The sequence below is a fragment of the Hemicordylus capensis genome, chromosome 6, assembly GCF_027244095.1.
Source record: "Hemicordylus capensis ecotype Gifberg chromosome 6, rHemCap1.1.pri, whole genome shotgun sequence".
Classification (NCBI taxonomy): Eukaryota; Metazoa; Chordata; class Lepidosauria; order Squamata; family Cordylidae; genus Hemicordylus; species Hemicordylus capensis.
The window spans coordinates 18,694,915-18,717,958 of NC_069662.1; the positions used below are offsets into that span (position 1 = coordinate 18,694,915).

The 23,044-nt window shown below is 45.9% G+C and overlaps 1 protein-coding gene across 5 annotated transcripts in view; it reads right to left on the reverse strand.

Moving 5' to 3' along the window:
- The window catches only part of MAMSTR (MEF2 activating motif and SAP domain containing transcriptional regulator), a 32,609-nt gene that overhangs the window by 3,285 nt on the left and 6,280 nt on the right, over window positions 1-23,044 (reverse strand). For all 5 annotated transcript variants that reach the window (XM_053264074.1, XM_053264071.1, XM_053264073.1 and 2 more), the window contains 11 exons: window positions 16,708-16,773; window positions 15,164-15,222; window positions 14,422-14,497; window positions 11,489-11,638; window positions 9,659-9,804; window positions 7,772-7,891; window positions 6,970-7,241; window positions 6,605-6,749; window positions 5,181-5,576; window positions 2,360-2,497; window positions 620-674 (listed from right to left, as the gene is read on the reverse strand). In XM_053264074.1, the coding sequence (XP_053120049.1) occupies window positions 620-674; window positions 2,360-2,497; window positions 5,181-5,576; window positions 6,605-6,749; window positions 6,970-7,241; window positions 7,772-7,891; window positions 9,659-9,804; window positions 11,489-11,638; window positions 14,422-14,497; window positions 15,164-15,222; window positions 16,708-16,773 (1,623 nt within the window). The remainder of the gene's footprint in view (window positions 1-619; window positions 675-2,359; window positions 2,498-5,180; window positions 5,577-6,604; window positions 6,750-6,969; window positions 7,242-7,771; window positions 7,892-9,658; window positions 9,805-11,488; window positions 11,639-14,421; window positions 14,498-15,163; window positions 15,223-16,707; window positions 16,774-23,044) is intronic.

Below are 23,044 nucleotides of genomic sequence, written 5' to 3' on the forward strand. Positions count from 1 at the left end.
CAAGGCAGGATATATACATATATTAAATCAATACATTCCTCCGACTGAGTTCTAGCCCAGAGCTTCATTTGAGCAGGGTTCATTAAGGACCAGCCACATGACATGTCTATGCCAGGATTAGTCCTGGAACATATGAAGCAACAGTGCCTTTGAACATATGTGGAGTCACCACTGGTTCCATACACTGCATTAAACCACCAACCAATCAACCATATCCCATGTTGTCTGAATTTAGGGAACTGAATGCACCCAGGGCAGAGACTCTGAAGCAAGTGTGAGCACTTCACACTATAGAAAACCAGCCATTGTCCCAGCTCTGCTCCTGGTGGCTTGTCCATCTGCCTCAAGTAAACTTCTCCTGCAGCTAAGCCTGGTGGAAGGACAAGGCCAGGCTGGAGGCACTGAGAGGGCAGTGGAATGTATGTGGGGAGGGCGCTGGGTTTTGAGCAGAATGGGTGCTTAAGGGTGGGAGTATTCACTGCTGCCAAGTGTGGTGGGGCACAGGGGCGCCCTGTGGGTGGGGCACACTGGGAATATGCCGTTGCCTTGTGGGCCAGTCGGAGCCTGTGGAAGGACACACCTTGATGGTCATCTGGAACACTGGAGCTCATTGTCTCACCTGTACACATCAGTGGTTCCTCTAAGATGTCTTCAATTGATTGGCTTGGCACCAGCTGCACCAAGAGAAGGAAAGAGAAAGAGCAGTTATAAGGGATCTCTCAGAAACCCTGTCATTTAGCCAGATCCGCACAAGGGTTCTTAGTTTGTGCAGGTTTCTCCCATGCACTGCAGAGTTACACTTGTGCTTTGAGGTGGATCTAAGGCTTAATTTGAGCCAGGGACTCATTCTTAGTTAGTTTTCCAAACAAGACTCTAACCCTAGAACATGGGTTAAGAGAAGGTTGTCCTCCTCAATAAAAAGAAGCTTGTCCCTAAGCATGTGCAGAGTGCATTTCCCTCACCACTGAGTCACCACAGCCTGACTATCATACATCTGGGATTCAGATAGGCTTCCAGGCAGGTTGTGGATTCTAGCCGCCACAAGCTCCAGTACCTCTCTCCTCCCTTCCCCCTCTTTAAGAAGTTAATCACAGGGATAGGAATTGCTAACATTCTGATAGTACTAAACACCATTTTTCTGAGCCGTCTCCTGCACTTTATCCAGATGCATGACAGGCATGAATTGAACAGGGTCAGCTTCCTGCACTGAGCAGGAGTCCTCTATCGTCCCTTCCAACCCACACAGAATTTTAGATTCTATTCTTCCTCTTCCATGGAGCTATGATGAGGGGAAAGCTTCACCTGCTGAATTTCTGTCTGTCATGCAGTCAGTAAAGCACATAAACCCAACCGGAGGTCATGCTAAACAGAGGACTGGGATGATGTACTCCCTGTTACACACTTCTAAAGCTATGCAGGTAAGAGCAAAGAGCTCTGGGTACTCCTTTCAGGCCTCCAGCACCCTGACACCGGCCCTGCTAACAGTTCCAGAGTTTTTCATGTTCCTGCTCTTTTCACTTTTCTCTCTCAAAAATGGAAAGGAGCACTGAGACCTTTGTTAAACGGAAGTAATTATTCTTACAAGTATGGCCTAAATTGCGGAGCCACCCAATGGCGCAGTGGGGAAATGACTTGACTGGTAAGCCAGAGGTTGCCACCAGGAGTCAACACCAACTCGACAGCACACTTTACCTTATGGCCTAAATTAGAGTTTCTCAATCTTGGGTTCCCACAATGGTCAGGGATAATAGTCAAACTAGTTGTAGTTCAACTGCTCAGTCCAACTGCATGATGGGAATTGTAGGCCAGGGGACCCAAGCTGGGAACTCTGGCCTAAGTTATATAGAAAAAGCCATAGAACAACGGTTCCCGAGCTGAGGGTGTCAAGATGTTGCTGAACTATAATTCCCATCAGCCCCAGCTACAATTTATTGTGGCTGGGGCTAGGAACATAGGAAGCTGCCTTTTACCGAGTCAGACCCTTGGTCCATCTAGCTCAGTATTGTCTACACAGACTGGCAGCAGCTTCTCCGAGGTTGCAGGCAGGAGTCTCTCTCAGCCCTATCTTGGAGAAGCCAGGGAGGGAACTTGGAACCTTTAACTCTTCGCAGAGCAGCTCCATCCAAAGAGGAATATCTTACAGGGCTCACACATATAGTCTCCCATCCATATACAACCAGGGCAGACCCTGCTTAGCAAAGTCATGCTTGCTACCACAAGATCAGCTCTCCTCCCATAATGAGATTGTGTTGTGATGGGAGTTATAGTTCAGCACCCACTGGAGGCCCCCAGGTTGGGAACCACTGCCGTAGGAAAGACAAGGATAGTGAACAAGTGGCAGCCCCCTGGCGTTCACTACCTGAGCTTTCTGGATGGCCTCTTGGAGCTCCTCCTCAAGGGATCGGGTTCCTGGCACTGAGTCAGGAGGGCTGGCTGTGATTTCAAGGGGCAGCTCCATATCTGAATTGATTGGCTCGCAGGATGGAGGGCATAAGACCTAGTGGGGGAATGGAAGACACAAAAAGAGATCAGTCAAGCTTCCCATCCCCATTGGTTAGCAGCTACTCTGGCTACAGGATGACTAGCTTGCACCCTACCACCAGAGAGGCAAGGCACACTGCTTCATGCTGTGCACAAAGTGCATTTCTGTGGGCTGGATTTTATGGCCCCAGGGCTGCCAGTTACTGACTATGGTCCAGTCTCCTGAGGCAGGAGGGAGCAGATTTGTTTGTGGCCTCTTACCAGGAGACAGCATGAGTGAAAGGGTCAGCCCTTCCTATCTGGAGACTCCAGATAAGCAAATGCAATTGGATCTCTATACTACCCACAGACAGGGGCGTATCTAGGGTAGGGCAGGCAGGGCACGTGCCCCGGGCACCACTTGCAGGGGGCGCCATTTTGTAAAATTAAAAAATTAAAAAAAATTGGCTCCCAAAAACAAAATGGCCACTGTGCATGCTCATGGTCATGCCAGGCCTTGCAGAAGCCATTTGAGCATGTGCTGTGGCCATTTTGTTTTCAGTGGCCTTAAAAAAAAAAAAGAAGACTGTTTTTAAAAATGGCCACTGCATATGCTCAAATGGTCCCTGCAAGGCCCTAGAGGCCAGCGGGGGGAAGGGGAACCTTTGCAGACCCCCCCAGTCTTTAGGAAGCCCCCCAAAGGAGCTACAGGTAAAAAAATTAAAACAATTAATATAATATAAGACACTGTACACATATTCAGTTTGGAACTATGTACAGAGAATCAGGGCTTGTAAATACTGAGCTGAAGCTTATGAGCTAGGATTGTATTCATTTGCTCTTACTTTGCTTCCTGTGATAAGTGAGTTAAATGTGATGTCTTAATAATATGGCTATTAATGGTGAGTTTGTCTTTGAATCAGTGTGAAATCCTTCGTATTAAGGCCACTGGGAGTTTCTTGCTCTCTTTCTCTCATTTTAACTGTCTTTCTGAAATACTACAATATATTCCAAGCAGTGACACAGTTTCTCTCCATATCCTTTAATTATTTTGAGAATATCTGGGAAAAGTCAAATTCTCTATTTATTTTTAAAACTTATATAATGGTGATGCTACAATGCATAGTAGAGAATTAGACAGGCACTTCTGTTTAGTTTTCCAAGTACACCTCCACATAGTATTTGGGTATTTCATGAGCCCCAGCATACTGAAATTTGTAGTTTTCCAGCATTTTTTGGTCTGGCTACGTCCACTGCTAAATAGTTTTTGAAATTTTAAAAGATTAATGAGCCTGACTTGTATTTTTGAGCTGATATGGTAAAGTTATCTCAAAGATGGGTGTCAGATGCTTGGACAGGGGGTGCAATTTCAGTGTTTGCCCTAGGCGCTATTTTCCCTAGGTACGCCTCTGACCACAGATAAAGGAAAACTCTAAGGCAGGGCTTCTTAGCTTTGGGTCCAGTGTTCCCACTAATAGGGATTCCCAGATGTTGTTGGCTACAACTCCCAGAATCCCCAGCTGCAATGGCTTTTGTATGGGGATGATAGGAGTTGTAGTCAACCTCTGGGAATCCCTGTTAGAGGGAACACTGCTTGGGTCCCCAGATGTTCTTGGACTGCAACTCCCATCATCCTGTGCCATAATGACCCAAGGCTCAGAAGGCCTGCTCTGAGTGGTTCGTTGTAGGCCAGGTGAAGCAAACCTTATAGGAAAATGCAGCTTGATGGGACATGGTGGCCGCAGATCAGGGAGCTGGAGCATCTTCCTTGCGAGGAAAGGTGAAAGCTTTTAAGGCTTCTAGTTTAGGAAAAGAAGGCAACTAAGGTAGGATATGCTAGAAGCTGATAACAGGATTAGGTACTGTATGATGGGGAGAGCATGGAGAGTTTTTCTCCCTCTCTCATTCTCCCTCATTCTAGGACTTAGAGTCATCTCATGAGAGCCAGCATGGTGTAGTGGTTAGAGTGTTAGCCTCAGACGGGGGAGATCCAAGTTCAAATCCTTGTTCAGCTATGAAACTCATTGGCTGACTCTAGGCTAGTCACCTAGCCAATGGTTTTTAAAAGGCTTTTAAAAGTTTTAAAAACACAAAAACTACTATAAATTTTATCAGTGTCAATGTCAGAGGAATGGAAATGAAAAGTGGTAGGAACGACCTCCAAAGATTATTCCACAGAGAGAGTACAGCCATTTGTTCATTGTTACCCTAACCTGACTGTGACCCTTTCCTCTGTGCAAAAATGACTGCAGTTTCCCCTAATCATTGAGTGGCAGGGTTAAAGAAGGGGTGAGAGCTGTAAGTGCAACAATGCTATCACCTATTTTCCATCTCGGGGGTGGGTGGTGGGGTACATGTTGCCAAAAATCACTATAGATAGTAATTCACACTCCTTTGTGAATCGCCATTTTCACCTCCCATGACAGTGACTTCCATCCATTATGTGTTGGATGAGGAAGTCCCTCATTTGATTGGTCCTATTTCTACTGTCAATCAATCTATTTATTTATCTGGCAATCGGGCCATGCCCCCTTGCGTGTAACCTCACATGCAAGGAGGGCACTGGCAGCCCCTTTTCATGGGTGGCCCAGGTTCTTTGAACCCTACCACTCAATGGTGGCTCTGCCCCTGTTACCCTCCTCTGCTCAACCCCCCCCCCCCCGCATTTCATCAGCCTCACATTCTCTTCTAGGTTAAACAAGGACTGCCCACTTGCTCACCACGAAACCGTCTTCTGTGCCTCCCGCCTCCTTATTGTCCTCTCTCTTTGGGACATAAGGTGGAGGTGCCCCCTGCTGGCTGGGTGACGGTAGTGCTCCCTTGCGGCGGTTCTTGATCCTCCTGTGCATCTCTAGCTCCACCCGTAGGTCGTGTTGGTGGTGGTGTTTCTGCTCCCGGTGGAGCTTGAGCGCCAGATTCTCGGCAACTCGCTGCTTCTCCCGCAGGGCCTGAGCCTCCTCTTCCAGGTCAGAAGGTGCCAAGCGGGTGCTGGAAAGTGGGACAGGCGGAGGCTTGGCCCGGGCCACCTGGTAAGGCTTGAGGCGCTCCAACAGAGCTGGCTTGGTGCCTGAGACAGGAAGGCCTCGCTTGCGGAGCTGCTGACGGAGCTCAGAGACCTGGAATCAAATCAATGGCCACGAGCAATTCATATCACAGGATATTTTACACCCACATACACAATTATGTTTAATTACATTTATATTCCACTTTCTCCACAATTTGTGCTCAAAGCAGCATGCGGGGTAGAGAGGTGGATGCAGGGGTGTTGCTACAATTGAACAAGGGGATGAAGATAAATGTCTTTGAGTCCTAGGGAGGTGGGGGTGAGGCTACCATCTTCATTTTTTGTCCCAGGGCCTAATTCAACTTTGCTACACCCCTGGGCAGATGTGTATATTCTACAATTCCTCAGACACAACACATAAGATCAGGGATTTGTGTTGGGTACAACTAAACCTTTGCACTGCTCTGTATTTTCTTCGTGCTTCCTATTGGCCATCTGTCCTCTCTTCTTCATATCCTTCTCTCCTTCCTCTTTGATTTATTTAAAATCCCACTTCTAAATGGATGTTCCCAAACTGTCTTATAAACAAGAAACAAAACCATGTTAAATAAAAATAAATAAAAACATAACAAATACCAGTGGGAACTACTAAGAAGATGCCATAAAACATCAGCTCTAAAAGTGATGGAAAGCCTGGGTGAATATATACATTAAAACAGTCTTTGCCTAGTGCCTAAAATGAATCAGACTAGGTGCCAGGAGAGCAACCTGCAACGTTCCACAGTTGGGGAGCCAACACTGAGAAGACCTTTTCCCCACTCACTACCTGCCTGGCCTCCAAAGCTGAGGCCACCTGAAGCAAGGCCTCTGATTACACATCTTTGTTTTTTTAAGGGCTCTGATTCACATCTCTTCATTCACGCGGTCCTTCCTCTTCGGACCTCCCTGTGTAATTCCAGATTCTTTGAAAATCTGGCTTTCAGAAACCGAACAACTTATGTAGCTGAAGCAGCCATTTGCAGAATAACTGCTGTAGAATCCATTGCGACTGCCAGATTTCAGCTGGGGGTGGCAGCAGCCACTGGGGGTGGGTGGGGGTGGCAGCAGCCAGCCCTTCTGCAGGCTGCTGCTCCAACTTACCGTGAGCTCCTCCAAGTTGGCAGGGAGCAGTTCCGGTTTGGGTGGTGAAGAGGAGGCTGGAGTGGCTGGAGAGGAAAGAGGCAGTGGAGGAGGCCCACTTGGTGGGGCAGGGGTCCCTGAAAAGCTCAGCGCTTGATCTGGAGCACTACCGTGAAAAGGAAAAGAGAGAGACAGAAAAGTGAAAGTCTGGCTGCCCCTCCCAACCTGTCTCAGTCTTAGTTGTGCTTTGGAAGAAAAGCAAGAGACGGTGTTGGCCTGTTGGGGGAGCTCCCAGCCTGCAGTGTGGACAGAGATAGGCCCAGTAGTCGTGGTAAACCACTTCTGTAGACACCCTAGTGCTGTTCCCATCGGAGGCAAATGGCTACCTGGCTGGGACGGCATGCAGGGCTTGAACACAGAAGGTGGCCGGCGACGTTGGTGTTGGCTGCTGCTGCTGGTTCAAAATCTGGAGCTGCAGGAAGACCTGCTGCTGCTGCAGGAGGCGGGCATAGGCGGCATCCATGGGCACTGACGCCTGCTCCCCTTTCTGGTCTGGGGGCATATACTGGTGGTACTTGAGCTTCTTCACCTTGGGTCGGGGCTCCTTGGCCTTCTTGGGGCGTGGAGGTTTCCTGGCCTCGGGGACCTTGGGTGGGGCCTGAGGACAAAAGAGAGAGAGAGGCATCTTAGGAAGGACCAAGTTAAGACTCTTCAAAGGAAGTGGGGCCTAGTGGGTTAGAGCAGCAGGCAGTCTGGAGCTAGGCAGGATTGCTGCATTTTTTTCCTTTGGAAGCATTGAGCAAGCATTGGCAAGCATTGGGCAACATTCACCAGTGGCCAGCAGCAGGGGAGGGGCTAAAACGTGGAAACTAGGACCAAGGAGGCCTAAGTTCAAATCCCTGTTCAGCCATGAAACTCACTGGGTGTCTCTGGCCCAGTTACCTCTCTCGGCCTAACCTACCCCACAGAGTTGTTGTGAGGATAAACACAAACAAGGTACACCGCTCTTCTTCCTCGGAGGAAGAACAGGAAATTTGTGTACAAAATAAAATAAATAAATAAGAAAAAAAACCACCAGCCATCTATTTTCCATGGGATGGTTTATGTGCAATCATTCCACTAAAATACCAGCTTTACAAAAATCTAACTTATAAAGCACAGCAATAAATAACAATAAACAATTTTTACCTTGAGGAGAGAAATCGAAGGCTTGGTGAGGGGGCTCCCCCCTGGGAGAGGGAACTCGGCCTCCGAGGTGGATGATGACACAGGGGGCTGTTGATCTGTGAGGATTGGAGATAGGTCCAGCTGCAGGGAGAGACGGTGGAAAACAGAACTGAAGGGTTCTGGCTCCCCGATCCTGCTGCACCTCTTAGTCCCATCCAGCAGTGCCCAAACCTATTTTTCCTTGGGTCATTTTGCTTCACACTCACAGCCTCCAAGGGACTCTGATCCTAATGGTCACTTTAACCCAATGTGGCAGCACTAACTCCCCCTCCTCCAGCACCCCCAAGAATCAGGAGCAGACCTAGTGAGCTACTTATTGGAGGGTTCTGCTGTGCAGAAGGTTTTAGGAAATAATGTGTGTTGGGGGGGGGAGGTCCTGTGTTGCTCATGTGCCCTGTGATGTTCCAAAGTGCCCTGCAGAGGGCAGTAGGGCCACACATATGTTGGATATACACCCACACCTCAAAACCAAAGTTCACATTTTTTGAGGCTGAATGGTGCCCCTTATTGGCTTCCAATACAATTTCATGTATTCTGTATGATTTACTTCTTATCTGGATGTAGTATCATCTGTTTTTGTATATATAACTGTCCAATGATTGTAATAAAGCATTCATTCATTCATAATTTTTCCACCACATGAGACATTTTGCATTTTATTACTTCTCATTATCACTGGAGCCTCTGATGTTGTCCTCCATACTTGCCAATACTTGGGGTTTTTCCCCCAAGGAATTTGGCCTGGATGAGCAACTGTCTTCAGCTGTTAGGCTGAGAGTCTGGGACATAGGAACATAGGGAGCTGCCATATACCGAGTCAGACCATTGGTCCATCTAGCTCAGTATTGTCTACCCAGACTGGCAGCAGCTTCTCCAAGGTTGCAGGCAGGAGTCTCTCCCAGCCCTAACTTGGAGATGCTGCCAGGGAGGGAACTTGGAACCTTCTGGAAGCAAGCAGGCAAGTGCTTTTCCCAGAGCGGCTCCATTCCCTAAGGGGAATACCTTGCAGTGCTCACACATGTAGTCTCCCATTTATAAGCAACCAGGGCAGACCATGCTTAGCAAAGGGGACAAGTCCTGCTTGCTACCACAAGACCAGCTCTCCTCCTAGACCTTTAAGTGAGTTACAGCCGGGCCAAACAGGGGCTACATCAGTGGCACCATTTCTCTGTATGTTCAAGATATTTTCAGAGAAGGATAAAACAGAAATAAGAGAAGGGAGAGAGAAAGATGGATGTCTGCAGTGAACAAATAAATGTGGGGTTGCAGACTGGGGACCAAAGGTGGATCCCAGGCCTGAAATGGTTGAAGGCAGTGGCTGGCATCTAGTGCAGCAGACGCAAGAAGGTTATGTAGATAAGCGAACACTCAAAGTGGCTCCATCCCTTGCATGCTCAGTCCACTTTGTGCTTGCACAAGAAGGAGAGCAAATAGCTCTAAATTATTCCCTGCAACATCTGTGGACTGAGGAAGCGGTTTCATAGCAGGAGGCACAAGTGCACCCTGCTCCACCAGTGCAACAACACTCGTCTGGAAAACGCAAGCACCCAATTTAGCGGAACCAGCTAGTGAAACATCTACGACTACGGATATTTATATATTGCTTTTCAACGGTTCTCAGGGTGGTTTACATAGAACCTAGGACCACAGACTCCTGCCTGATACTGTGGAGAGCCCCTGCCAGTCACTGCAGACAATACTGGCCTTGATGGACCAATGGTCCGACTTGGTATCAGGCAGCTTCCTATGTCTTTCTCCTTTCCACCTTTTCCTGTGCCATCCATACACAGGCTTGCAGGCACACACCAACACACCTGCACATGCACCTCACTATATGCAGTTGCTTACTTGAAAGGAGGAGGAGGAGGAGGAAGGATGGCCAGGGGCACTTCCAGGAGAGAGTGCAAAGCACGGGGAGGAGGAGGAGGAAGATGAAGATGAACTACTGAGATCTTCCTCAAAGCTGAAGGAGTCGGGAGCAGCAGGAGCTCCATCTGGAGATGGTGTGGTGAGAGAGAGGGAGAGAGAAAGAAAAGGAAGGAAGGAAGGAAGGAAGGAAGGAAGGAAGGAAGGAAGGAAGGAAGGAAGGAAGGAAGGAAGGAAATGTGTTACTACAGTAGAACATAAAAGGGCCATTCTTGCTCCTTTCTTTCTAATCCTATGGCATTTTGCAGAGGGATGAGGTTGCCTGATATAGGGTTGTGCATGGAACCTGTTTGGCACTCCCTTCCTGGAGTGCCAAACTGGTTTGGTCCGCTGGCATCGGAGCCAGTTCAAAGGGCAAGGGGGGGTTTGCTTTAAGGGACAGGAAATACGCTGTCTGTCAGCCCCTGCCCATGCATCGGCCATGAGCGTGGTGATGCCGATTTGGGCTGCAAGCAGGAACACTGCAGCCCAGTATGCCTGCTTTTTTGGAGAGCGCTAGTGGGGGGAAACGGCGGGGGAGGGGCTGACAGGTAGCACCTTCCCTGTCCCTTAAAGCAACCACCCTCCCAAGATTGCACAAACTAGTGCACATCCTTAGCCTGATACTGAGTCAGACCGTTGGCCCATCTAGCCCAGGACTATAAGCTCTGACCGGTAACAGCTCTCCAAGAGGTCAGGCAGAGTTCTTTCCTAGCCTTTGAAGCCAAGATGTGTCATTGGCTGGAGTGGCCAGGAACTTTCTGCAAAGCATGTGCTCTGCTGCTGAGCTATGCCTGCTCCTCACTGTGCTTTCGCAGCTCATTTATCTTCACACACTTAGGCCCAGAGAGAGCAAGAGGCCAACATAGTCGGTGTGAACAGAGCAGGGATTCCAACCCTGTTCTGTGAACATTACATCAGCCAAGGGAGACGGACAATGTCCAACTGTTGTGGCTACTCCCACAATTTCTGTCACATTTTCCATCATAACAACACTATTGCTGATATTCCCATTTTGCAGGTGAGAAACTAAGGCCAAACAAGAAGGAGTTGTACAAGGCTGCATGACAGGTCTATGCTGGAGGTGGGATTCAAATCCAGTTTTTCACATCCACTTGCTTGCCCCCAGTTCAGCTTCCTCTGTCCTAATATGCAACCTTCTGCAAGATAACTCCACAGTCCTTCCCCATCTCACTAGGACTACCCTCCTCCATTCCCAGCTACAGAATTCCTCCTCCATCCCCAACAGAAATGCTGCTGGCTTCTCATTTCATCCATGTAGGGTTCTCCTAGATGGCCATAAGTTGCACTATGTGGCAAGTTTTTTTGAAGCACAAATTTATTCAGCCTCCACACACTCTCTCAGGCTTCTGTCTTCCTTCCTGATAAAAATTGGTGCTCTGTTCAGATGCAGAGCAGGGTCCTTCTGCAATTTTTGCAGCTCCACCTGCTGGCCAGCTCTTGCTTTCCAAGAAGAACCCACATTTCCCCCTATTTGTCAAAAAAAACCCAAAACCCAGTAGTAATCAATACTCAGAAAGCAAGAGCTGGCTAGCAGGTGGTGCTGCAAAAATCACACAAGAACCCTGCTCTGCATCTGGACAGAGCATGAATTTGTGCTGGGGAGGAAGACAAAAGCCTGAGAGAGTGTGTGGAAGCCAAGTAAACTCACACCTTGGAACTCACACAAAAGCTTCTCACATAGTGCAGTTTGTCGTCATCTCGAAGGAGCCTTAATCAGCAGTCCTCTTTCTGAAGCATTCAAGTCATCACCTGTCATGGCATTCTTGAGGCCTGGGTCCAAGGGGAGGATATTTTTCTTCACCAGCTCAAGTGGTCCAGGGCGGTGGAGGATCTTCTCACTCAGGTCTTCAGCCAGGCGAGCCTTTTTGTCTTGTAGCTCAGAAGGGTCACCTGGAGGCACTGGAGGGGAGGGGAGGGAGTAGAGAGTTCATGCAGAGTAGAAAAGAGAACAGAGAAACAGCTTTGCTGGAGCAGGCTGAAATTCCATCTAATTCAGTCTCCAGCTAGATACTCCCAGAAACAAACAGGCTATGATGGATACACTCATCCCCCGTTTGTCTCCAATGTCTGGTCCATTCTAGCAGACAGACATTAGGCAGGATCCAAACAAAGTCATTACAGAAGTCCTACTGAAATCACTGGGACTTAAGTTAGTCATGTCTTATTTATTTCAGTGCTTAATGATGGCTAACTTCGTCTGGATCCTGCCCACTGTGGCCAATTTCATGTAGCAATAAAAGGCAGGATATTCAAAGCTTTCAAAAAAGTTCCAACCCCTTACTCCTTGCACACATGCTACTGCAGGCTTCTGCACTACTTCCTAGCACAATCTTGCCTTCTGTATACACATCGAGCGGAGACCTTGCACAATTTCTGGCACACCATCTGCTGGCAAGTTCTTGCATTACAAGAAGAACCCGCCCTTTTACCTGGTTGCCACAAATGGTAATGAAAAGAGACAGGTTCTTCTCAGAATGCAAGAGCTCTGATAGTTGGCTGACACAGAGAAAATCTGTTCATCATGTGTACAGAGGGTAAGACTGCACTAGGCAAGTAGTGCAGAAGCCTGCAGAAATTAAGACTGAGTTTGGAACTTGCATGAAAACTTTGAATATCCTACATTTTCTTGCTGTATGAAAGCAGTTTGCCTTTTCTGTTTTTAAAGATTGTGAACTCCTGTAAGACAGATAACAATCTTCTCATTTCTTTTGCTACGTAAATGGTTTTGATCATGTTTTTGATTGAAAAGTGGTATATAAATATTCTTAATAGTAGTAATAATAGTGGACACTAACACATCTTGTAAGAATAAACTCCAGTCTTGGGGGAGTTAGCAGTAGAGAATAGGACTTAAGCACTGATGGATATCATTCAGTTCACGTTGTTTTCCAGATTAGACCCTGCAACGGGGTCACGATGAATCTCTGAAGTGTGCTTCCACACTTCCTGTGTTGTGACACCACTGTCCTGTGACACCACAGCACTAGACTGACAGCAGGTGCCGTTCATATTTCCAATGCCTTGTTTCAAATTTAATCACTGCGATTTATTGCTATAATGTTGAATGTCCGGCATAAAAAGGTTGCTGTTTTTTCGGGTTGTTAGTTTTCGCGAGACTGCTCCCCATGCTGGGCATTTTGCTATTTATGTTTTGAATGCAATTTGCCTGAATGGAAGCATTTTGCTGCTGTTGTGCGGCTAATCTGGAAAGCACCCAGATTAAATAAACCATAGATCTGGAATATTCAGGGTGGTAAATGGAAGAAGGGAGTCCAGTGGTAAAAACCAGCAGAAATAGACCTAAACTGAACAGTGATGTTGCTGAAGCTCATAATTCAGGATTCAAACTTACGTAGTTTGTATTAGGGATGTGCACGGAACAGCGGCAGGAAGGCTCAAAGGTGGCAGGGATGCTGCTTTAAGAGTGGGGGAGGGTGCACTTACCCCTCTCGCCGCTTTTTCCCTGCCAGCGTCCATTTTTTAAAAAGTCCATCGGGGTGGCAGCGTACCTCCCTGCCGCCCCATTGCCCTCGTTGTCCGGATATGACCGGAAGTCTCCGATGCACCTGCGCACACCGGCTCAAGGGGTAAGTGCACTGTCCCCCGCTCTTAAAGCTAGATATGCCCTGCCGTCAAACCGGCAGAACTGCCGGGTCCGTGCACATCCCTAGTTTGTGTGAGGTTCAGGCTCAGAATACGAGTTTATCTAGCTCATAATGCTCAGATGCACTGTGAATAAAGCAGCATTTCCCCTAATGTTTTTCTGAATCTCAGTACGTAAACAAAGTACCTCCTTCCTCTTAAGTGCCTTGAACTTTGCAACAACAGTGCCATAGGGACCCTGGGAAATGTAGTTTTCAAGACCTGGAAAAGAGCAGAGATCCTATCTTTCTCCCCATCCCCCAATAAACATTTTTTACTAAGGATTCAAATGCCCTAGAAATCTATATTTTCCAGGGTTCCTGGCACCTGAGATGCTGCCATTTCGGTGTTCAAAGTGCCAGAAAGGGAGGAAAGAAGGAATTCTGTCACCACCAGATTAGTGGAAAAGGAAGAGGGTACTTTGGCAGGATCCAGGGGCTGGTGGTAGATGGGGATAGATGTTCAGAGCTTTATCACATTTCTGATGATGTCACTGTGAGTGGAAACAAGATCTGAGTTTTGGAACTGAGCTCAGGAGAGAGAGAAAAGGCTATCTTCCAAATTTTTGGAAAATAGCTACATTTGCAGAGCCCACTTCCAAATCAAGCCAAGACCTTGATCATGATTAGCAGAGAGTGCCAAAAAATATTAAGCAGTTCTAGTGGGTGAGGGATCACCAACATTCAGCATCGAGCTCGAAGTTCTAAGAGAAAAGTATAGAGGTTCCAGACAAAATATCATCTGCTTTTGCCACTAGGGAAATGCAGTTCAGAAAATAAGATGCAGGAACTCTGGAAACTTGGGTTCCATGGAAAGAAAGATAGCTTAAAAGGCTGAAAAAGGGAGGGGATCTGACCATCAGGACTCCTAGAATTTCTGAAGGAAGAATGGATGAAGTCAAGTAAAAAAGCAAGTGACACCATACAATGCTCCTGAGTTTTTAATTTTTTTAAAAAAAATTAATTTTAAGAGCCTTTTGTTGTCATCCTTCAGCAGGACTGGCAAAGGCGAATGGGACCAACATGGAAGTGATGCCCTACCTTCTGCCAGCTGGCCCTTAGCAGTGCTGGACTTGTGGGGCCGGGGCGGGACTTTCAGCTTTGCAATTTCATTGGCCTGAGGAGAAGCAGAGGGAACTGCATCAGAAACAAAACAGCCAGGCAACCAGTCTCCCACCAGCCCCAATAATGTATCAAGCACATTCAACATTCCAAAGCCTCGAAAAAGGAACTTTGGAAAAGCTCCAGGATGCTTTCCAGATTACACACTGTTCAGCAGTAAAATACTTCGGCTTGGCAGGATCATTTTGAAAATGTAAATAGCTTGCACAACGCTCCTACAATGGGAAAATACAGCTTTTTTTTGCTTTTTTTTTTTTTTTTGCAGTGTTCATGCAACGTTGTAGGACTAAAATGCAAGGATGAAATCCGAAAGAAGGCATCGGAAATGTGAACGACACCTTGCTGACAGCCCAGGGAATGCAATGTCGAAACACAGGCAGTACCGGAAGCACACTTAGTGGACAGTAGTGACACAGTTGTAAGTGTGTAATCTGGAAAGCACCCAGGAGAACCAGATCTAGCTTCTAATGAGTGGCTGGTGAGGAAGGTGAAACTCTCTTGAGAAGCCTTCTCAATGATCAGAGACCTGACCCCTTGAAAACAGCCCATCTAATGGCATGTTAGGGGAAACCTGGCCCCAGCAATACTCTCAACATGTGGCTAGAATAATTTAATCCCATTTATTATTTATTATTATTAAAATATTGCTATTTATACTCACCTTGTTCTGGCTCTGCGTCCCATTGGGCTGCGAGAAGGTCATGAGGGGTTTGTTGAGTGCTGGAGGATTGATACAGGATACATTACAAGGGTTTTACTTCTTTTTAGTTAAAAAAAATCAACCAGGTGGCTTACAATAAATTAAAATATGTAGCAATAGCAATAGCAATAGCACTTACATTTATATACCGCTTTATAGCCGGAGCTCTCTAAGCGGTTTACAATGATTTAGCATATTGCCCCCAACATTCTGGGTACTCATTTTACCGACCTTGGAAGGATGGAAGGCTGAGTCAACCTTGAGCCCCTGGTCAGGATCGAACTTGTAACCTTCTGGTTACAGGGCAGCAGTTTTACCACTGCGCCACCAGGAGCTCTAAAGATCTAAATAGGCTCTACTATTTTTTAAAAAAAATCCCTCTTGTTTCTGTTTTTATGTTCTGTTCTGTTCTGTTCTGTTGTGGGGAATATAAACTATCACACAAAAAATCCAAAAGATTTTGAGTCAGGTATCAGAGAAACCCAAAGGCCCTCTGAAAGAGACTCAACTTTGTTTGATGCTGGAATTACAGTTAGTTTAGCATAATCACTAGAGTATATTTTCCATTTACAGGTTATCTTCCCCTTTCAGAACATATTTAAGAAAATTTTGGACTTCCAAAGAAGGAAACAACTAACATTTGTGAAGAGGTGGTTTTCTGCCAAATCAGATTGTGGGCTTCTTGTCACAGAATAAGAGGTTTAAGTTCAAATCCTAGCTAAGCCCTGGTCCTGAATCAACCATGTGGCCTCAGACAAATCAAAGACTCTTAGCATCACCTTCTTAATCTATAAACTATTCAAGGCTGTTTATATCCTTTATGTCCATAATTTCATCACATGTGTGAATTTGCTATCTAGAGTACAATTCAACACATTGAAGTCCTCATTGTTGATTTTTAAAAAGATCCTAAGTTTCTAGTCCTCATAGTGGGTGAAACCTTGGAAACATGTGGGTAGTGGAAAGACTTTAGTGATCTGAACATCTTCTCCCTCCCTGATCAAGAACATTAGAGCTTTGCTGCTGGATCTGATCATGACCAAATAAACATTTAGTCCAACATCCTGTTCCCCATAATGCCCAGTTAGATTCCTCCAGGAAGCAGGGTGTAAAGGCAATAACCCTTCTTTGCTGCTGCCCGCCAACAGCTGTTATTCAGAGACAGCGGTCTCTGAACATATATTAGGAGATCTCCCACTTTTTTTCCTTACAAGATGCCCCGAAGAGATTTGCCAACTTTCTTCTTAAGTTTTCTGTATCTTCAACAATTCCATGGCATGTAAGAAATCTGTTGATTTCTTACAGCTTTCCCCTTCACTTCATCTCCACAACAGGATGTTGATTTCAGCCTATTATTCTGCTACTGTTACTGGCAACTATACCTTACAACTGGAAAACCCGCCTTTCCTCTGGCACCTATCTCTCTCCCCCACGTCCATGCTGGAATCCCCCCTCAGGCCCAGGCCTCTTTGCCATGTGACTCCCTGTCCCTTTTCGGAATTCACCTGGAAGCAGATGACGTTCAGAGAGTTGCTCTTGGGACCTCCGGTGTTGCATTCGCAGCTGGAGTACTGTAGGGAGATGAAAAACAGAGACAAGGTAGGACATTTGTTTGTATTGCCCACAAGGCATGAGAAAAAATAGCAGTAAAAACATCAAGTTTAGAATTCCAGAATCAGAATCCTAAAACCATTTGCAGACGAAAGAAAACCAGAACCAAAAGAGAACCAATCCCCACACAGGTGTGAAGCTCATTGGGCCACTTTGGGCCAGTCACTGGCTGACATACTGCGCAACATTCTGCGTGCATTGTAATGCGACATGCACGCAGTTTGCAATGTTGCACAGACGCAAACATTGGGCTAGTGGAACTGCGCAATAGTACAGCCATTATTTCCAATGGCCATATTATTGCACAATTTTTGCAGAATACTGTGCAATGTTCCGTGTGTGTTATAATGTAATGTGTGTGAAGTCACATATGTGCTAGGGGCATAGCTACTATTGAATAAAGGGGGACAAATGTCCCTGGGCCCCTGAGGGAGGAGACCCACTAGCTGGGTGACAGCTTGCTCTTTATTCTCCGCCTTGGACCTCTATAAAGAAGAAGGTGGGGTGGACAAGGGCCCATCTTCACTCTCTGTCCCAGGTCCCACTCCAATTCTGCTACACCCCTGACGTGTGCTCTTGCGCAAATGAAAAAAATTGCACAAACCAAGCAATGCAATAACATGGCCAATAATAAATGTGCTTTTGCACCACTGCATTTGGACAGTTTTTGCATTTGCACAGAAGTGCACTTGCACAACTGCATGCACATTCCATCCCCAGTCCCATCAGCCACTATCTCTCAGTCTAACCTACCTCACAGGGTTAGAGTCAAGCTAAATTTGGGGGAGGGAGAACTATGTGTGTGGCCCTGAGCTCCATGGAGAAGGGGGTGGGATAGAAAGGCAATAAGTATGCAAAGCAAAGTAATCAAAGAGGTACGCATATAACAGCTTGAGAAGCATAGAGATGTTGCCAAAGTTCATCATTTGCCTGAACAGAATATGAATTTGTTTGGTCTATAATGTTCAGCTGTATATTGAATTGAGTAGTATTTCTCCCAAAAATTCTTTTCCAGCTTGGAATTTAAAATGAGATTTTGCAAGATTCTGTGCATATGTGGTCAGCATTCAGCAGAGCAGGTGCGCAAAGCCTGCTGCTGCTTTGTAGGCAGATTTAATATTAAGCGCCTTATTTTCAAAGTAATACTTGCTCTGTGATTCCAAGTGGCTCTCTGCCACGGCCGGTGCTAGGAACTCACAGTTCCCAAAGGGAAATATAATAAGGTGCATGTGCAGGGCAGCATTAGCATGCAGACACTAACATTATGGGCTGTGGGGGACTCCCAGAAAACAGATGAGGTTCTTTCCCCCTTAACCCTCGCTGAGAAAGCTCGTAATTATCCTGTTCTGAATTGAGCTGTGGGGAGTTTGTCCAACAGTGGTTGAGATTAAAACCATAAATTAAACTGACAAGTAAAAGCAAGCTAATAAAAACATGTTAACTTAAAACAGATGATGCAACAGAACCAAGGTCTTTATTATCATCACCTCAAACTGCACATCAGCAAGGAACAAGCCAGTCTTCATTTAATATTCTTAGCTAGATTCTCAACCTCCTGATCTGAACAGAGGGCTGGACTAGAAGACACCACCCCCACCCCTGCCAAGGTCCTTTCCAACTTGAAAATTATTATTCTAGATTGTCACTTACATTCAGTCTGGCCACCCCTTACTTGATTTCTGTGAGCAGCTTTGAGGCGGGCAGCACTGTACACCCCAAGTGGGCTGCCCATCCTGATTCTGCTCATACACCTCTCCATTAAACAGAGAATACTGGGAATGAAGAGACACTGGTTGACATGCAGACTAACGGAGCACCAGTGCTACAGAAGATGTGCTGGTAGAGTTCCAGTAGAGTTCAGTAGAGTTCCAGACTAACGGTGCATCAGCACTTGCACAGGGTGCGTGTGTGAATTTCTACAACTTCCCTTTCCCTGAAAGCGCTCTGTGCCACCTCAAATATGTCCCTGAGGGCTGTATGTCCCTCAGGGACATATTATCACGTGGCACAGAGCTCTTCCAAGGGAAGGGAAGGTCATCTAAATTTGCCCGCCTGCCCCAATGAGCAAGCAATAGAGCTGAGTTAGTTAAGTACCAGCACTTCTCCCATAGCACCAGGGCACTTTCCAGATTAGCTGCTCATCAGCAGCAAAATGCCTCCAGGCAAGTCACATTCGAAACGTAAACAGCAGGGGGAGCAGTCTCGCAGCAACTAACAAACTGAAAAAACAGCAACTTTTTCACGCTGGATATACGACATCCTAGCTCTATATCGCAGTGATTAAATTCGAAACAAGGCATTGGAAATGTGAATGGCACCCTGCTGTCCACGTAGGGACCGTGGTGTCACAACGCAGGAAGTGTAGAAGCACACTTCTGAGATACGTCCTGACCCCATTGTAGGGTCTAGTCTGGAAAGCGCCCTGCACTTCATTAATCTGCATGTCAGACATGAAAGCAGAGTATTTTTGATTGCGGTGCTTACTGGCCAGCATTAAGCAGAGCATGCCAGGAGAAGCAGGACACAGCTTGTAGCATTCTTTTGCTCCAGTGCACACTATTTATGCTGGTAGGCAAGATGGAGGAGGAAGACTGGGCCCTTCCAACTGTTCTTTCAAACTTTCCCGAGTAACTTCAGACTTTGAGTAGAATGCTCAAAGGCGGCCGATTCATTTTAGGGCCTAGCAATCTACTTCCTCCTCCATCACAATGTAAAATACTTCTTAAGAGTACAATGGAATTGGAGAGGGAAATGTAGCCATTGGAACAAAAAGAATGTGAAATCAGACTGGGAATGCATATCTCAAACAAAACGGGCGAATAATGAGTTCTATCCTGAAGGCTTCTTTAAAACCAATGGCAAAGAAATTTAGAGTTACATCTACTTTGCCCGAACCCCAGCACTTCTCGAGGTGAGTACAACAGCAAGAAAGCAGCATAATCCAGTTTTAGCAGACTAAATTTGCTGTTTCTTGATGACAAACTGCTCAATGAATTTTTTTTTTAAACCCTTTATAACTGAAGTATTGTGATTGCTATGAACTAGATGCAAAGTGTTGGCCAAAAACGTTAGCTGATGAAGAAAAAAATGAGCGAATATGCAAAGAGCTGTTGAACAACCTGTGTGCAAAATCTCTCTTTGTGTCCATATACCAAATGAAGAAATACAACAGAACACAGGTGCAGTAGATGTGATACAGGCCATCTACAACACCATGTGGCCCCCGGCAAGAGAACAAGTTGACATCCCAGCTTATAGATGAGAGTCTAAGGGATTGAAAGTGTCATCTTGCCAAACCTAAAACATGCTGGGCAAATTCAGTGATGAGATTTTTTGGCTAGCATTGGGAACAATATGCTAAAGATATAACATAAAGGCAAGCTGTTGGTTTGCCTTTGTGGAAAAACAAATGTGGGTGATCCCAAAGGCAGCTCAAGGAAAGTCCCTTTGTGAGGCAAGGTGCAATTTGCCTCCTCACCATGGTGATGCCACCCCCTCACCTCACCACAGCTCTCCCTTTGTGCCACAGTGCAATAGCACCTTCCAGAGGGTAACGAAAGACCTGTGTGCCCTGAGGGGAAGGCAGAAGAGGCACCCAGGCCAGAAACCTCCTATATAGACCAGCACTGAAAGTTCTGTGTGCCTGAAAAGACTATCAATGGCCCGAGAAAACAATACTTTTAAAATCTTCAGTAATGATTTTCTTTTTAATACTGCAAACCTCCTTGTGTGACTTGGTCAAGGCAGAAACTTGGTATACAAATGTAACCAACAAGCAAACACATAACATCACAACAACAAATATTTATATATCGCTTTTCAACAAAATGTTTCCGAAGTGGTTTACATAGAGAAATAATAAGTAAGTAAGTAAGATGGCTCCCTGTCTCCGAATAGCTCACAATCTAAAAAGAAATATAAGATAGATACCATCAACAGTGACTGGAGGTACTGTGCTGGGGTGGATAGGGCCATCACCTCTCTTCCTTCTCGCCTCCCACTCCTGGGCATGCTCGGCCTGCTGCCTATCTGCCCCTTGGCCGCTCACTGCTGCAGTAGCAGCAGTGACCTTTCCCCCTGGGGCCTTTCACTACCACTGCACTAATTCCTCCTGTGCTTTTGGGCTGCTGGGGGTTGGAGATGGGAAGAAGAGGGGAGCCCTAACTGAGTTCCGTGTACATACTTTAAATGTGCTGAGCCAATCCAGTGATGAAACACGTGCATGGGCGGATGAGAGAGACAGAGGGCGGAATGGATGGACAAAACCCATTTGGAGAAACAGGATCACAAGTAGCCCCTGAGTGGTATCATGGAATATTTTCACATTATAAGTGCAATTTCTAAGCTTATTGTTCTGAAATTTGCTCATGGTTCCCTAAGTAAGTTTTTAAAAAAATGTAGTGTGGCCTCTCATGCAAAAAGATTGGACAACCCACTCTGTGACTCTACTGCTCTGACCACTGGATGTGGAATGGAAATTGGATCAATTAAACCATAATGGAGAGCATATCTGTTATATCTGGGCATATAATCACCAATGGCCTCTTTTGTTTACCATATCATGGCAAATAAATGCGACTGCAAAGCAAGATGGCAGCGGGGACGCTACACTACAGATGTGCTAGAAATGTAAATTAGCTTTGTGTACTGCTTTGAAAACAACAGTGGTTGGAGGGCTCTTTTAAAAAAATGTATATATTCTGAGGAGAGGAGAGCTGATCTTGTGGTAGCAACTAGCAAGCATGACTTGTCCCCATAGCTAAGCAAGGTCTGCCCTGGTTGCATCTGAATGGGAGACTTGATGTGTGAGCACTGCAAGATATTCCCCTCAGGGGATGAAGCCGCTCTGGGAAGAGCAGAAGGTTTCAAGTTCCCTCCCTGGCTTCTCCAAGACAGGGCTGAGAGAGATTCCTGCCTGCAACCTTGGAGAAGCCACTGCCAGTCTGTGAAGACAATACTGAGCTAGATAGACCAATGGTCTGACTCAGTATATGGCAGTTTCCTATGTTCCTATGAGACGTCCACTGGCACAATGATTTCCTGTGCTGGGAAGGTTAACCTTGTCCAAGGAAGAGCACCAAATGGGTCTCTCCCTGTCTTGCCATCAAACAGGAGGCACATCATACTTCTGGAGGGTGGGGACTGCTCCAAGCGTTTCTATTCCTGTGCCCCCTTCTCTCCTGCCCGCCTGGGCATTTGTCCCGTTGTCAGCAGCAGCTGGGGTGACGCCACAAGCTATTTATTTAAAAGGCTGGAAACACAAGATGCCCCAGCTCCCAGGCCAGAGACTGAAAGAACTGCTCTGGGAAACCCACTGGATATGCAACATAAAGGCCACTTCACCCAGAGAGAGAGAGACACACACATGCTTTGCTACTGAGAGTTCACTTTGTGAAGCTTCTAGCAATTTCAGCATCCTGACACAAGTACCTGTATAATGCGCAACTTTGTCACATTCACAGATTTACATTTTTGCTAGTGCTGTCAACTGATGAAAGAATGTGCAGTTGCGTAATAATTTGTCTTTTAAAGAATCAATCAGTCAACTATTGACTGAATTTAAATAAACATGCATCAAACACCCTCACTATATTTACCTTTTTCAGTACTAGAGGAAGTGAGAGAACCATTGACAGGAGACAGGGCCTTTTCTGATGTGGTGCCCCGCCTATGAAATTCCCTCCCCAAAGAAGTCCACTTGGTGCTACCTTTATATTCCTTTTGACACTAGGTACAAACAGTTTTATTTGCCCAGACTAGAATTCTTTTTTTATGCTGCATTTAAAAAAACAACTACTTCTCTGTGTTTCATAGTGTTTTCGTGTCACATTGTTTATAATGGTTTTTACTTGTAGTTGTGTAAGCTGCTCTGAGAATCATGGCAGAAGAATGGCATCTAAATAATTATTAATAAATACTAAAAGGAAATATCAGTTTACAGGGTGAGGAAAATTAAGTAAACTCACTGAAATTAAAATAACAAGTTAGACATTGCCGAACTTGTCCTTTTAATTTCAATGGGACTACTTTGAGTAATTTCATTATGTCAGCCATCAACTTTAATTTTGGTGTTCCCTATTACAGTAACACATTAGAACCAAGATAGCCATAAAAACATAAACAAGTGTACTCTTAATTCTTAAACTAAATAGTCAAAATGGGCTCTTATTAAAAATGGCCCCAACTAAAGCTCATAAACCTACCACTTAAAACAACCATAATGTTCATATA